The 12,881-nt window shown below is 43.8% G+C and overlaps 1 protein-coding gene across 6 annotated transcripts in view; it reads right to left on the bottom strand.

Annotated features, from left to right (window-relative positions):
* The window catches only part of rsl1d1 (ribosomal L1 domain containing 1), a 41,171-nt gene extending 31,989 nt beyond the window's left edge, over nt 1-9,182 (bottom strand). For 5 of the 6 annotated variants that reach the window (XM_069906461.1, XM_069906462.1, XM_069906458.1 and 2 more), the window contains exons 1-4: nt 9,076-9,182; nt 5,492-5,631; nt 2,260-2,398; nt 812-960 (exon numbers count right to left, since the gene is read on the bottom strand). In XM_069906461.1, the coding sequence (XP_069762562.1) occupies nt 812-960; nt 2,260-2,398; nt 5,492-5,631; nt 9,076-9,129 (482 nt within the window). In that variant the 5' untranslated portion in view covers nt 9,130-9,182. The remainder of the gene's footprint in view (nt 1-811; nt 961-2,259; nt 2,399-5,491; nt 5,632-9,075) is intronic. The other variant, XM_069906459.1, reaches the window with a different exon arrangement.
* Between the last annotated feature and the right edge of the window lie 3,699 nt (nt 9,183-12,881).

The following is a 12,881-nucleotide window of genomic DNA, read 5'->3' as shown; positions in this document are numbered from 1 at the left end:
CTGCAGAATTTCACTAGACTACTTAATTGATGTATATTTAATCATTTGATGACTTGCTAAGTTCCCATCAAGAACTGCAATACAGATTTCCCCTGTGAATCTCATATGAACTTGGAAGCAGGCCTCTGGCAATTTCTCACAAAGGTAGAATTTAATTGCTGTTCCCTACATGACCAAAATTGCAAATGCAAGCATCAATACCAGAATGCCACTTCTGTGACACACAGCTCATTCAAAGAATCCTCACTCCAGAGACCCAAGAGTGTAATTCAGATGTAAAACTACGAGGAAATGCTTCAAGGGCCACTGTCATTCCAGTGAGATATTGTCCAACCCACTCTTGATGCAAAAATTCCCAAAGGGCAATTCAAAGAAATATAGAAAAACTCTTCCAATGTCCTGGTTAACCTTTCAATTTCAACCATGTTAACTGGGTTCCGAAAGATGTTTGTGTGTGCGTGCAATTTGATCTCATAATTTCCCTTAATTATAACAGCAATTACAAATCAAAACTCAATGGTTGGAGAGTTTAGATAGTAAAATGCAAAATAGAGATGCACATCTTTTAAAATGGAATAAATGCAATGAACAGAGTTTCTGTCCTTTTTCTCATTAGAAGTCTGAAATTATTTCTTACTTTAGTAACTACTACTTTAGCTTGGAGCTACAACTCTTTCCCAACTCATCCACTTCATTGTTCAAACATGGCACTCAGTGCCACTGCCTGAATGATGAACAACTGCAAAACAAATAAATGAAAAAGCATAGTACTTATTTTGTATGGTGGTGGTTAAAATAATATACAACTTACTTTTTTGACCTGTAAAAATGCTTCCCCAAATGAGAAGGTAAAAGTCGCCTGATTCTATCATCAGCCAGGAACACGTCAAATGTGCTCAACAGGCGACGCTTTGCTTCATACGGTTTGTATTCAGTTTTCAAGGACTTGTATGGAATGATCTAACAAAATAAAATTTAGGTCAACATTGTATCACTTTGTCACTTAAGTGATAAATCACATTCTAGTTAATACACAACTTTAAATTCCTTTTCTGGATACCTAACCTAAGAATGGGAGATTAGGCTTCAGTAATGTACAAACTTAAAAAAACTTTTAAGTTCTTTTCTCCAACTTACTTAACTGCAATAAATTTCTTTTATTTTACAATATTGTAATTAAATTGAATGAAAATTGTCACGAACCAGTACACAAACATGCAAGAATTGGTGCAAAGATTTGCCATGCTCCCTCTTAAAAGAACCATGAAGGTTGTGCTTAATGAAAAAAAAAGAACGAGCTAAATTCAGTACCATTTTGTAACGTCAGACAAACGTTAAGCTTCATGCCATTGTATTTATGATAAATAAAATCTCCAAATTACATGTACAGAAGGACACAAGAGGAACAAACTAGTTTGTCCAATGAGAACATTTTATCCTTGTCGATGGGAAATAATTAATCCCTCCAATAAAAAATGCTTTATTTTTCTGATTGCTTTTATTCCCTACAACGTCCTTTTGTATCCAAAGCAAAACATTAAAGACATTTCAAATGCATTCAACAGAAGACATCTCCAGTCGTCATCCTAAAGAGACAAAATTAAAAAAAAAGACTATGATCAAGCTGTTTCTCCACTTCTGAGTGATGATACACAAGAATTAGGCTCCTTTTCAATTCCTTTGAATCCAAATGAATGTATGGGAAGGATAGTGGACAGAAGGCTATCAAATCAAAACATTTTTTTTATTTCTCTTCATGTTTTGAAGATCACCACAGAGTATAAGCAAAAACTGATGCAATCTAATCTTTAGACCATGAAGTTTAATTTTTTAAATAAATTTAGACATACAGCACGTTAATAGGCCCTTTTGGCCTACAAGCCTTTGTTGCCCAATTACACCAAAGTGACAAAAATCCCAGTATGTTTTTTGAACAGTGAGAGGAAAAGGGAACCTCCAAAGAAAGCCCACACAGGCACGGGGGAAGAATGTACAAAGTCCTTAGAGACAGTGTGAGATTCGAACCCCCCTGTCCCAGTTGCTGTCACTGTAACATTGTTGCACTAACTGCTTCGCTAATCCTGCTGCACCTTTTAATTTTGCATCACCCTGCTAATTCAACGCTCATGTGCTCTTCAGACATGACAATCATACAAAAAGGTACAACATTTCAAAGAAGAATCAACAAAAAAAAAACACTTGATCTTAGCGTAATTTAATTTATGAGGCAACCAGAAATAGAAGTGTATTATATCTTACGTGTGTTATGTTCTTAATATTATGCTCATTGAGAAGTTTTTGATAGAATTTCTGAGTCTCATCAGCATTCATGTTTGGTTCATCCTTGGTGAATAGACAAATTTCCACCGTCTCCGATCGAATTTCATGAGGCAAAGCTCTGCAAAAAATACACAGAAATGGGATTCAAATCTATTCACAAAATATTGCCACCAATGTTTTTTGTGTTAGTAGGTGAATTTTCAGTGAAAGAGTGCAGAGTTACTGGTCATAAAACTGAAAATATCGAAGTTTATCTGATTAATTTTAAGTACATTGTGCTCCTCAAGTAGTAGATTTAGCTAGAGCTACCTACTTAACGCATACTGCCAACATCAAGAATTACTCAAATATTTAAATTAGCTTAAAGTGAAAACCTCAAGGACTATTACTGCCACATGAAGAATGGAGTGGTGGAAAAACAGTAACACAATGGTGACTAAAGTCCTGGAGTCAGATTCCATTTAAGGAACTACTGATTTATAAGAATAAAGATTTATTTTTCTTGCAACAGGTTTCTGTAATTACTTCCAAAATTAATTTATGACCACAGGCTATATATCACGCCCTAAAAGTTAAATAAATGGGACCCAACGGTATCAGATAGATGTTTTCGCTGTAAGAAGGAAACTGGAACAACAGTACATGCAATATGGGCATGTGAGAAAGTAGAAAAGTTTTGGGAAAATCTAAATCAGGTATTAAATAAAATCACAAAAAGCAACATACCAAAAAAATCCAGAGATCTTTCTTCTAAGTAATATAAGAAGTAAAGAATTAGGCCTCAAACTGGACGAAGTGCAAAAAAGATTTATTATGATAGCCTTAGCTGTAGCAAAAAAATGTATAATGTCAACCTGGAAATCAGAAGAGAGCCTGAGAGTACAGCAATGGTACATAGAAATGAATAAATGTATTCCACTGGAAAAAATAACAGAATTAAAAAAATCAAGTCACGTTATTCGAACAAATTTGGGAACTGTACATGGAACACAACAGAGAGGGCCTACCGCGGACCTCCACCCCCTAAAATGATAGAATGAAGTGACCCAGTGTGTAAAAGTAGATGATACAACTTTCTTGTTTATTTTCATTGTGTGATGACATGGTTTAATGGGTTTATTGTATTGTACATGTTGAACATTTAATGGGTTGGGAGGGGGGAAAAAGGGGAGAAGATTACACTGTGTATATTCAAGAGGGAAATGTTTGTGTGTATTTTGGTTAATATGGTTCATAGTGTGAAAAATAAAAAAAATTAAAAATAATTTTTTAAAAATTTATGACCTATTGAAAGCTAATTTGCTGATGTGATCCAGTTTCTTTAAGAGGAAAGAATAACACAAACAGAAAAAAAATCCCAGGATGAGCAAAACAGTAGGGGAAATCACTCAAGTTAAAGTGATCAATTTTTAAACTGCTGTTGGCTCAATGCTGAGTAAAATTCTGTGCCAATGTTACAGTGCTTTCAACTTAATTTATTTAGGAATGTTCCTTCAAAGAATGCTGACCAAATATGGACCAAAAATTGAATTCCACAAGTATAGCAAGATTGACTATCCTTGACATGAGGGGAGTAATTAACCAAGTGTGCTTTGGGAAAACTGAAGTCAATGGACATCAAAGGGAATATATTCCAGCCACACTGAACACAAGATTCCTTTATTGCCATGAATACAAAATTAGTTTTTCTTGGTTTGCCCTGCAAAAGTACACAAAGAGGCGCAATTAGGCCAGCACCACCATCAAGACAAAGAAAGAGAAATCAAGTCATCATGGATCCTGCAACCTCCTACTTTCTCAAACCTCTGTAGCTTCACGACCTCCTGTCTTGTTGAGGCCTCCAGGTCATCCTCTTTGTTTTCTCATTCTGAACCCCTTTAGCAAGGAAGAAACTGTCAGTGGCCGAGAACCCTCGGGAATCCTGTCCACCATCAGCACCCTCATGGATCCCAGTCCCAATACCTAGTTCACACAAGCCATTTACATTGGCCTGCTGAGTCCAACATCGGTTTGCTGTTCCCGAGACCTTTTTGGCCAGGGTAGGGAATGGTCTCCCCCTTCAGGTGCCTTGTGCTGGCCCGCTGCTCCCCTGGAGTTTGCAATCCTCAAAGTCTGGCCACCGCCATCTTGAGCGCAGACCTCTGTAGCCTTTGATGTACAAGAAACACCACCAGCCACATTTCACTGGCAGCTTAAACCTGTACTGGGCTGTTGCATGGGATCACTGGGCAGTTGGACCCTTCAGAGCAACACTGAAAGCCACATCTTTGCTCCCCCCAGGTCTGCACCAAAGAAAATGGCTGTGCTTGTTGAAGGTCAGTCATACCAGCTATCGGACATCAATGCAGATTCGTCATGGCAGTGCACTAGATCCAAATGTCTTCAACTGCCTACTTAACGACAATCTTTTATTATAATGTTGCAAGTGGAAATGTTCACTACAACTGCACAATGTTTAGTTCCATCTGCAACTCCTCAGTAGCAATATTATGCAAGACAATAAGAATTTCGAATGAGACAATCTAACCTGACACTTGATAATGACATTACCAATGTCAAGTCTCCTACCAATGCAACTTGTGGTGCTCTCCATTCACACTCAGCTGGATCACTCTTATAAATACAAGTACCATGATTAAATGGTTCCAAGTTGGCAGTGAAAGACTCTCCTTCAGATTTTCCCAGATCTTTCCATCATCTACAAAGCACGCTAAAAACATGATGGAATACTTCTCACTTGCCAAAAAAGCTAAACACCATCCAGGGCACAGAAGCTTGCCTCACTTGCCCCTCCCTCATTTAACTCCCTAAACATTAATTCCTCCCACGAGTAGCACAGTCTATGCGGCACTCACAAGAGAGACCATGTTGATGGGCTCCACTCTGATGCCCTTGTATTAAACAGAGCTGGCTGTGAATGACTGCCAGGCATCAGGGTGCAGAACCCGAGGCCCCACCTCCCAGATGGCTCAATGAGCTAATGTAAAATTATCTTTTTAAAGCAGCAAGGTTTATTACCATTGCTATAGAAAGGACACTGACCTGCTGAGTTTCTCCAGCATTGTGTTTTTATTAGACCTATTATTTAGTTTAAAAAAAATGTAAGTCAATATTTTTGTACAAACATCACCAAAAAAAATCATCTTGAGATCAAGAAAATGTGTCATTTTTCAACCAAAAAAAGCAAAGAAATCTCTTTTCATTTACTTACATTTTTATTTTTTGCTCTTGGCTTGGAATCTCCCACACTGTGACACATAGCATTATAATTTCATCTTCATTCAGAAATAGTTTTGTGTCATTTTTGGTTTTCTTCACATATTCCATTAATGCTTTAACAGCTTTGTATATCTGATGAAATGAGATGGCAAAGGTCAATACAACAGAACATATTCACTTAGAGATAACAGGGTATTTAAGTTTTAAACTCGAATGCTGAAGAATACTTGGATGAACCATCCCATTTATCAGCAATGAACACCAGTAAATTCCTTAATACTGTAATACGATTTGCACATCACCTTTTCAAATGATCCCATTCTTCCAATTTCAGCCCTTGAGAATTTATTTAAATTTCAAGGGTGCTTGCTGATCTATGTTCTTTATTTCCCATTACCACAATTTTCACCATTTGCTTCACCCTTCTCTCTCTACCAATCAAGGTTTGGGACCCTTACTTCCTCTCCAATATGGGAATCTTTAACACACCTACCAAACAATGTGAAAATCAAAGATTGGGAACTTACAATGACGTTAATTCGATATTAATGCATTTATTTCTTATGTTTTTGAGATCATACACGCTTTCTAGCATAACCATTACAAAATGCAAACATCAGAACAATTTCAAAATGGTAACATTATCTTGTAATGAAATTAATACCAAACCAAAATATTACATCTTCTACTTCAGATTGCCCGAGCCCATGAGACTTATTCATGTCATCAACTATCCAATTTTATTTTGAACCCCACTTTTACATATAAAAACTGTACTTTTGAAAGAGATGCGAGATTAAGGATGACAGTTTATTGGAGATGTTCAGTTTGTTCGAAGAAGCTCTTACTATAATAAGTATTTTGCAACAAATAAATGAACTTTCCCATTCCATAATTTAATTATAACCATTGCCTTCATTTTCAAAGCAATGCCCTTTCACATCCCCGATTTTATGTGGGTTAACTGGCTAATTTAGCGGGTCTGTTCCTGGTAATCGTGCAGTGTGAAATCTCCCAACCTGTAGGGCAAATTAAATTCCTGTTGAATTCAACTGGAGACTGACATTTGAGGGGGGCAATGTTAGAGCCCAGCCAAGTTAACTCACAGTAAGGTGTTTCACACTGCAGGTGAGCGATGACCCTACTTTGACCTGGAGAAATTTCCAGGAATTCAGGGACCCCCCCACCCCCAAGCCTTTCACACTGCGGTCCAATTTCTCCCTTCCCAGTAAATTAGGGTGAAGATGTGTTATGCACTCACAAGAGCGAGAGCAAGTCCTCTCCCTGTCCTTTGATTGCTGGCCGCTTCATCAGTCTCTCTCTCTCGCCCGTCCCCTGCTGGCCATCCATTGGGGTCACTTTGGAACGTTGCAACGGTGGCACAATGCAGGCTGAATGGCCGACTTCGTTTCCCATAATCCCTCACGCAGCTGGAACAGCTCAAGGAAGTACAGCTGCGTGAGGGATTACGGTTAACAAAGACAGCCATTCATCCCGCATTGTGCTGCCATTGCGACGGGCTAAAGCAGCTCACTGTTCTCTGGTGGCAAATAGCTTTGAACTTTAATCGCCAGTGTGACGCAGCATGAAAGCGATGATGTCATGAGGCTTCCCCTGCTCAGCTATTTGACTTTTAACTCTGCAAGGAGAGGGTGGTCCGGGAACATTTCCCCAGCCCTCTCGTAGGCCCATAGGGCCATTCAAAATTCCCAGGGCCGTTCTTGCCACACCACAGGTTCCTGGGAAAAATTTCCAAGGAATCTCCATTTTACAAATGGGGTGTGAAAAGGCCCACTATTCGCCTTCTGGCACAACCTGCTCTCGCACTGTCACTGCCGTAGGAGGGGACCCCCCCTCTCTGTCCCCTACCCCCCCTCTCTGTCCCCTACCCCCCTCTCTCTCCCCTAACCCCCTCTCTCTCCCCTAACCCCCTCTCCCCTAACCCCTTCTCTCCCCTAACCCCTTCTCTCCCCTAACCCCTTCTCTCCCCTAACCCCTTCTCTCCCCTAACCCCTTCTCTCCCCTAACCCCTTCTCTCCCCTAACCCCTTCTCTCCCCTAACCCCTTCTCTCCCCTAACCCCTTCTCTCCCCTAACCCCTTCTCTCCCCTAACCCCTTCTCTCCCCTAACCCCTTCTCTCCCCTACCCCCTCTCTCTCCCCTACACCCCTCTCTCTCCCCTACACCCCTCTCTCTCCCCTAACCCCCCTCTCTCTCCCCTAACCCCCCTCTCTCTCCCCAACCCCCCTCTCTCTCCCCAACCCCCCTCTCTCTCCCCAACCCCCCTCTCTCTCCCCTAACCCCCCCTCTCTCTCCCCTAACCCCCCTCTCTCTCCCCTAACCCCCCTCTCTCTCCCCTAACCCCCCTCTCTCTCCCCTAACCCCCTCTCCCCTAACCCCCTCTCCCCTAACCCCTTCTCTCCCCTAACCCCTTCTCTCCCCTACCCCCTCTCTCTCCCCTACCCCCCTCTCTCTCCCCTACCCCCCTCTCTCTCCCCTACCCCCTCTCTCTCCCCTACCCCCTCTCTCTCCCCTACACCCCTCTCTCTCCCCTACCCCCTCTCTCCCCTACCCCCTCTCTCTCCCCTACCCCCTCTCTCTCCCCTACCCCCTCTCTCTCCCCTACCCCCTCTCTCTCCCCTACACCCCTCTCTCTCCCCTAACCCCCCTCTCTCTTCCCTAACCCCCCTCTCTCTCCCCAACCCCCCCTCTCTCCCCTAACCCCCCCTCTCTCTCCCCTAACCCCCCCTCTCTCTCCCCTAACCCCCCCTCTCTCCCCTAACCCCCCCTCTCTCTCCCCTAACCCCCCCTCTCTCTCCCCTAACCCCCCCTCTCTCTCCCCTAACCCCCCCTCTCTCTCCCCTAACCCCCCCTCTCTCTCCCCTAACCCCCCCTCTCTCTCCCCTAACCCCCCCTCTCTCTCCCCTAACCCCCCCTCTCTCTCCCCTAACCCCCCTCTCTCTCCCCTACCCCCCCTCTCTCTCCCCTACCCCCTCCCATCAAAATGCCTATTAACCAGATAAATCGGTGCAGTGGGAAAGGCTCGCATGCTCGCTAAGTTTTCCCGCTTCCGAGAAGGGTCGGCAGGAGTTGTTGGGGGAACTCAACGTCTCCGGCATCGAAACGCGAGAGGAAATCTGCCGGTCGAAAGATCGATTAACCCACATTTCGGACCTTGAGGGGCTCAGAGCCGAAACGTCGGGGATCTACGTCCCTCCGAGGGAGGCTGCGAGGCCGGCCGAGTCCCTCCAGCATTTCCGAGTGTTTTTATTACAGTCACAGCATCGTGTGTTCGTTCTGGTCTCTCCACAAGCCCCCACTTTCCAGCATTTAACAGTTAATAATTTGCAAGCCCAAGTCTCCCGTGTGCCAGTCGGCGTCTCCCCGAGGTCACCAGCCCCGACGGGGTCAATAGCGTGCCCGCCAGGGTGGCAGAAGGCCTCGGGGCCCACGTTCCCCCGCCGCAGCAACGGAGACGGCCCGCGCGATCGGCCACCGGCTTCAACTCGTGGCGCCGCCCCCGGGTCCGGGGCGAAAGATCGAGAGGGGGCCCCCAAAGGCTTCCCCATTCCCGTACCTGCTCCGAATCCACCTCCGCAACCGTCTCCATCCCCTGCTTCTCCGCCGCCATCTTGGGCTCCACGCGCGGCGGCGTCCCAGTCACGGTCAACAACCCAACTTTATTGACACCAGGTGGTGCGCGGCAGGGGGCGCGCCGTCACCGCTAGGGGGCAGGCGGGAACACCTGGCGCCCGAGCCGATCCCACGTGTCGTTCCACTCTGGTTTCGATCCGTTTTTCGGGCGGAACGAGATGCCGGAGCAACTCGCGGAGTTGACCGGTTTCTGGTCCACGTTCATTTGGAGACGACCTGGTTCCTCGGGGATGAGGAAAACGCTTCCGGACCAGGGATCCGACCTGCCCTCTTCCACAGGTGGGGTCCGGGGGTGTCCTTGTGCCCGGGTGAGGAATGGGGGTGCTTCTTCCTCCAGTGCCATTATGTCCATGGAATTTGTTACTGTCTGGCAAGCACTATGGTGCAGAACCAGGTGAAAACATTTAAATTTTGTAACTGCAACGCTTTAAAAATAAGCCAGTCGTGGAACAAGAGGAAAAAGTGTGGGAGGTTCAGAAACCTGATGGCAGCGGGGAAGAAGCTCCTTTTGGTAACGTTGAGTGCCTGTCTTCAGGGATCATCCCTGACGAGAAAAGGGCCTGTATGTGAGGCTCCTTGAGGAGAGATGCTACATTTGTGAGTCCCCACCTTGGAACGAAGATGCTGGCCAACCCACTGGAGCCTGTTCATGGCCGTCCTAGATGGTGATGCAACTCGTCAGAATGCCCTCCATGGTATACCTGCAGAAATCTGATGAATGTCTTTGATTGCATTTTCAATCACCTCAAACTCTCAACCATGTAGTTACTGATGTGCTTTTTCATAATTGCATCAACATGATGGTCCCAGGATAGGTCCTCAGAGATGCTCCACTGGCTTCCCCTTCCTGAACTCCACAATCATTTCCTTAGTTTCATTGACATCCAATGCAGCAAACAATCTTCCTCCATTTGGATCAGTGAGGAATTCCTCGCGTGTCACTGGGCTCGTAGTTCATTTCCAGGGAAGCCGTGAGCATATCTTTGAACTTTTTCCTCTAGATTTCTCCAAAGGACGAGATTGTGATGAGGTCTGTTACAGTACAGGCAGATGAGGTGGCCTGACTAATTTTGGGATTGGGTAGTTTGCTCCATGGAGGTCATTGACATTGGGACACAAATCTGCTAAGGAAATGAAAAGATCTTGTAAAAATGGCAGTATTTTCAGGAACTTACAATTGGTAATGTAAACCTCTGAGTAGAGAACAGGGAGTAATGCCAGCAGGTAGACCCACTGAGAGCAGACACAGCACTCCTGTGGAGTCCAACCTCCCAGTTTGACTTCCACAAGTTCCATACAGGCTTTGAACGGCCTGCAAAGGAGCCGACGGTAGATTTCTTTAAAATCCTGCGCCCATAGGGTCTGGACCTCAGATGGCAGCGCCTATGAGTGGCAACCACAAGAGGTTGCAGACTCCAGGGAAGCAGAGGACTGGTGCAGGGCACCAGAAAAGAGAGAAACCACCCTGTCTGAGGAGCAGTAGAGACGACCCATGGGATAGTGACTGAGGAGGCGAATCAGTGAGGGGTTCTACAACAGAAGGACCTACACAGGCAGCGGGCTGCTGGTGACTCGAGGCGAGGAACCCATGAGATTTCTGGCTGCTGGATACTACAGACAAGGACCAGGCTTCAGACTGGCTGATGGGATACCAAGCATCAGAACAAGGATGCGAGAAACTGCTGAGGGCGTTGAAGGGTTCCTAATGGTATAATGGAGCTTAGGTTGCTGATGGTTTGGATTAAACTCCAGGGTTTGCAGGAGCGATGTTGGTGAATGCATGGACACGAAGGGAGAACTCTTTTTGTTCTTTCTCTAACTAATAGGCACCAGACAATTTCTGCCAATAGCAAATCTGTTTGTCTCACAGCAGACAAAAATCAATTTCATGTGATATGACACTCTTAATTACATGGCAATAAATTGAATCTTGTAGTCCATGAGCTTTGTGCTAGATTGGTGCTTGAAACACTTTTCCTCAATCAACTGGAGGCAATGTTGGCACACTGAATGCTGTACCTTATTGCATCAATGCCTGCCTTCACGAGAACAATGGAAGAGCTGCCTATTTTCTAGAATCTTAACTGCAAACCATTGGCAGACATCTTCACCATCTTTGCCAAAGCTTCAATTAATCAGTTGATAATGACAGAGATCAGCCACAGAATATGGAAAATACAGGCATTACCTCCACATTTCAACTGTTATTGAGATCCAGATAGGATTGGATTTGGAGGGTGGCTGCAAGTTGGTTTCCCTTTGCTCCACTGCAGAAGGAACTAAGTTGCAGTGAGAAAGATGATGGCAAAAAAGTGATACTACAGCTTTTTAACCGGGAGGTAGGTCCAATGGCTTGATTGGCAGTAGATGTGGCAAGAATGTTTCCCATGGTAGGGGATTCCAGGAGAGGAGGGCGTAAGTTCAGGATAAAAGGTGACAGTTCAACAGATGCAGACAGCTGCGAATCTTTTGCCACAGTCGGCTGTGGAAGCGAAATTATGAGGCAGAGATTGACAAGTATTTGATATGTCAGGGTATCAAGGGTTAAGGGTTAAGTAAATTTATTAATCAGGTTGCAATGGAAATTACATCAGCTGTTTCAGGACCAGATTATCCTTCAGCATCATGGCAAATCTATAATGTCCACACAGAAAGGGAACAAATCAGAAATATTTAGCTTTGTTTAAGCTTGGAGAAGACATTTTCTTTCTGCCCAAGTAAAAACCTCAACTTTTTAAAAAAAGGAAAAACATGCTCATAATGAAATTAATGTAGTAATTAATAAGAAGCACCAGAACCGGAATTATCAGCATTTGAAAAATAAAAAGACAGGTTGGTGCCTTGGATTACTTTGGTTACAAAGTTTCAAATAATTCTTTTGAACTCAAGAAGTTGTGATGATCTGAGTATATTATCTAAAGGTAATGCAGATTTAATTTGCAGCTTTCTGGGGGATGGGAGGACAAAGCTGCAGGGACAAATCAGTTCCTTTGAAAGCCGGAAAGTAAACGATGGGCCAAATGACCTGTGGGTGTCACGTTTCTGGCAAATAACAGCCCAGTCAATTGTCATTTTCTTTTTTAACAAATGGTTTAGAACAACCTCAATACTTTTCACTCGTCAACCCAGCTTCATCTTCTCAGCGTTCAACACAAACTACATTTCAAATCAAACAGGACAGATAATTTTCAACTTGCCCCAGAACACAAAACAACTTTGCATATTATAGAAGCACATCTGAGGTGTCCCCCCCCATTGAGTGCAAGAAAATGGAGATTTAGTGGTTTCCGTAAATGTATCCAATACACAGAATTTTGGAATACAGGTACTGTTTTAAATTGAAAATGACCTCATTCATTTCAACTGTATTAAAACATCCAAATAGTACAACTGCAATCATAATTTAATGAACCATTGATCAAAGTAATAAATCAGTTAAAAAAAGGAAAAACATGCTCATAATGAAATTAATGTAGTAATTAATAAGAAGCACCAGAACCGGAATTATCGAGAGAGGCTGAGGTCTTCTTAATGGAATAAAACTTGTATCACATTACTGGTTTAATATACTAATTTAAAAAAATTTAGGCATCCAGCACGGCAGCAGGTCCTTTCAAGCCTCGAGCCCATGCCACCCAATTGACCCACATCCCTGATAGATTTTGAAACCCACACTGACACAGGGAGAATGTACAAACTCCTTACAGTGTTGGATTCAAACCCACGTTG

This window comes from Narcine bancroftii, chromosome 12 (assembly GCF_036971445.1).
Source record: "Narcine bancroftii isolate sNarBan1 chromosome 12, sNarBan1.hap1, whole genome shotgun sequence".
NCBI classification, from domain to species: domain Eukaryota; kingdom Metazoa; phylum Chordata; class Chondrichthyes; order Torpediniformes; family Narcinidae; genus Narcine; species Narcine bancroftii.
Note: the sequence above shows the minus strand (reverse complement) of the source record. Positions and strands in the feature narration are given on the sequence as shown.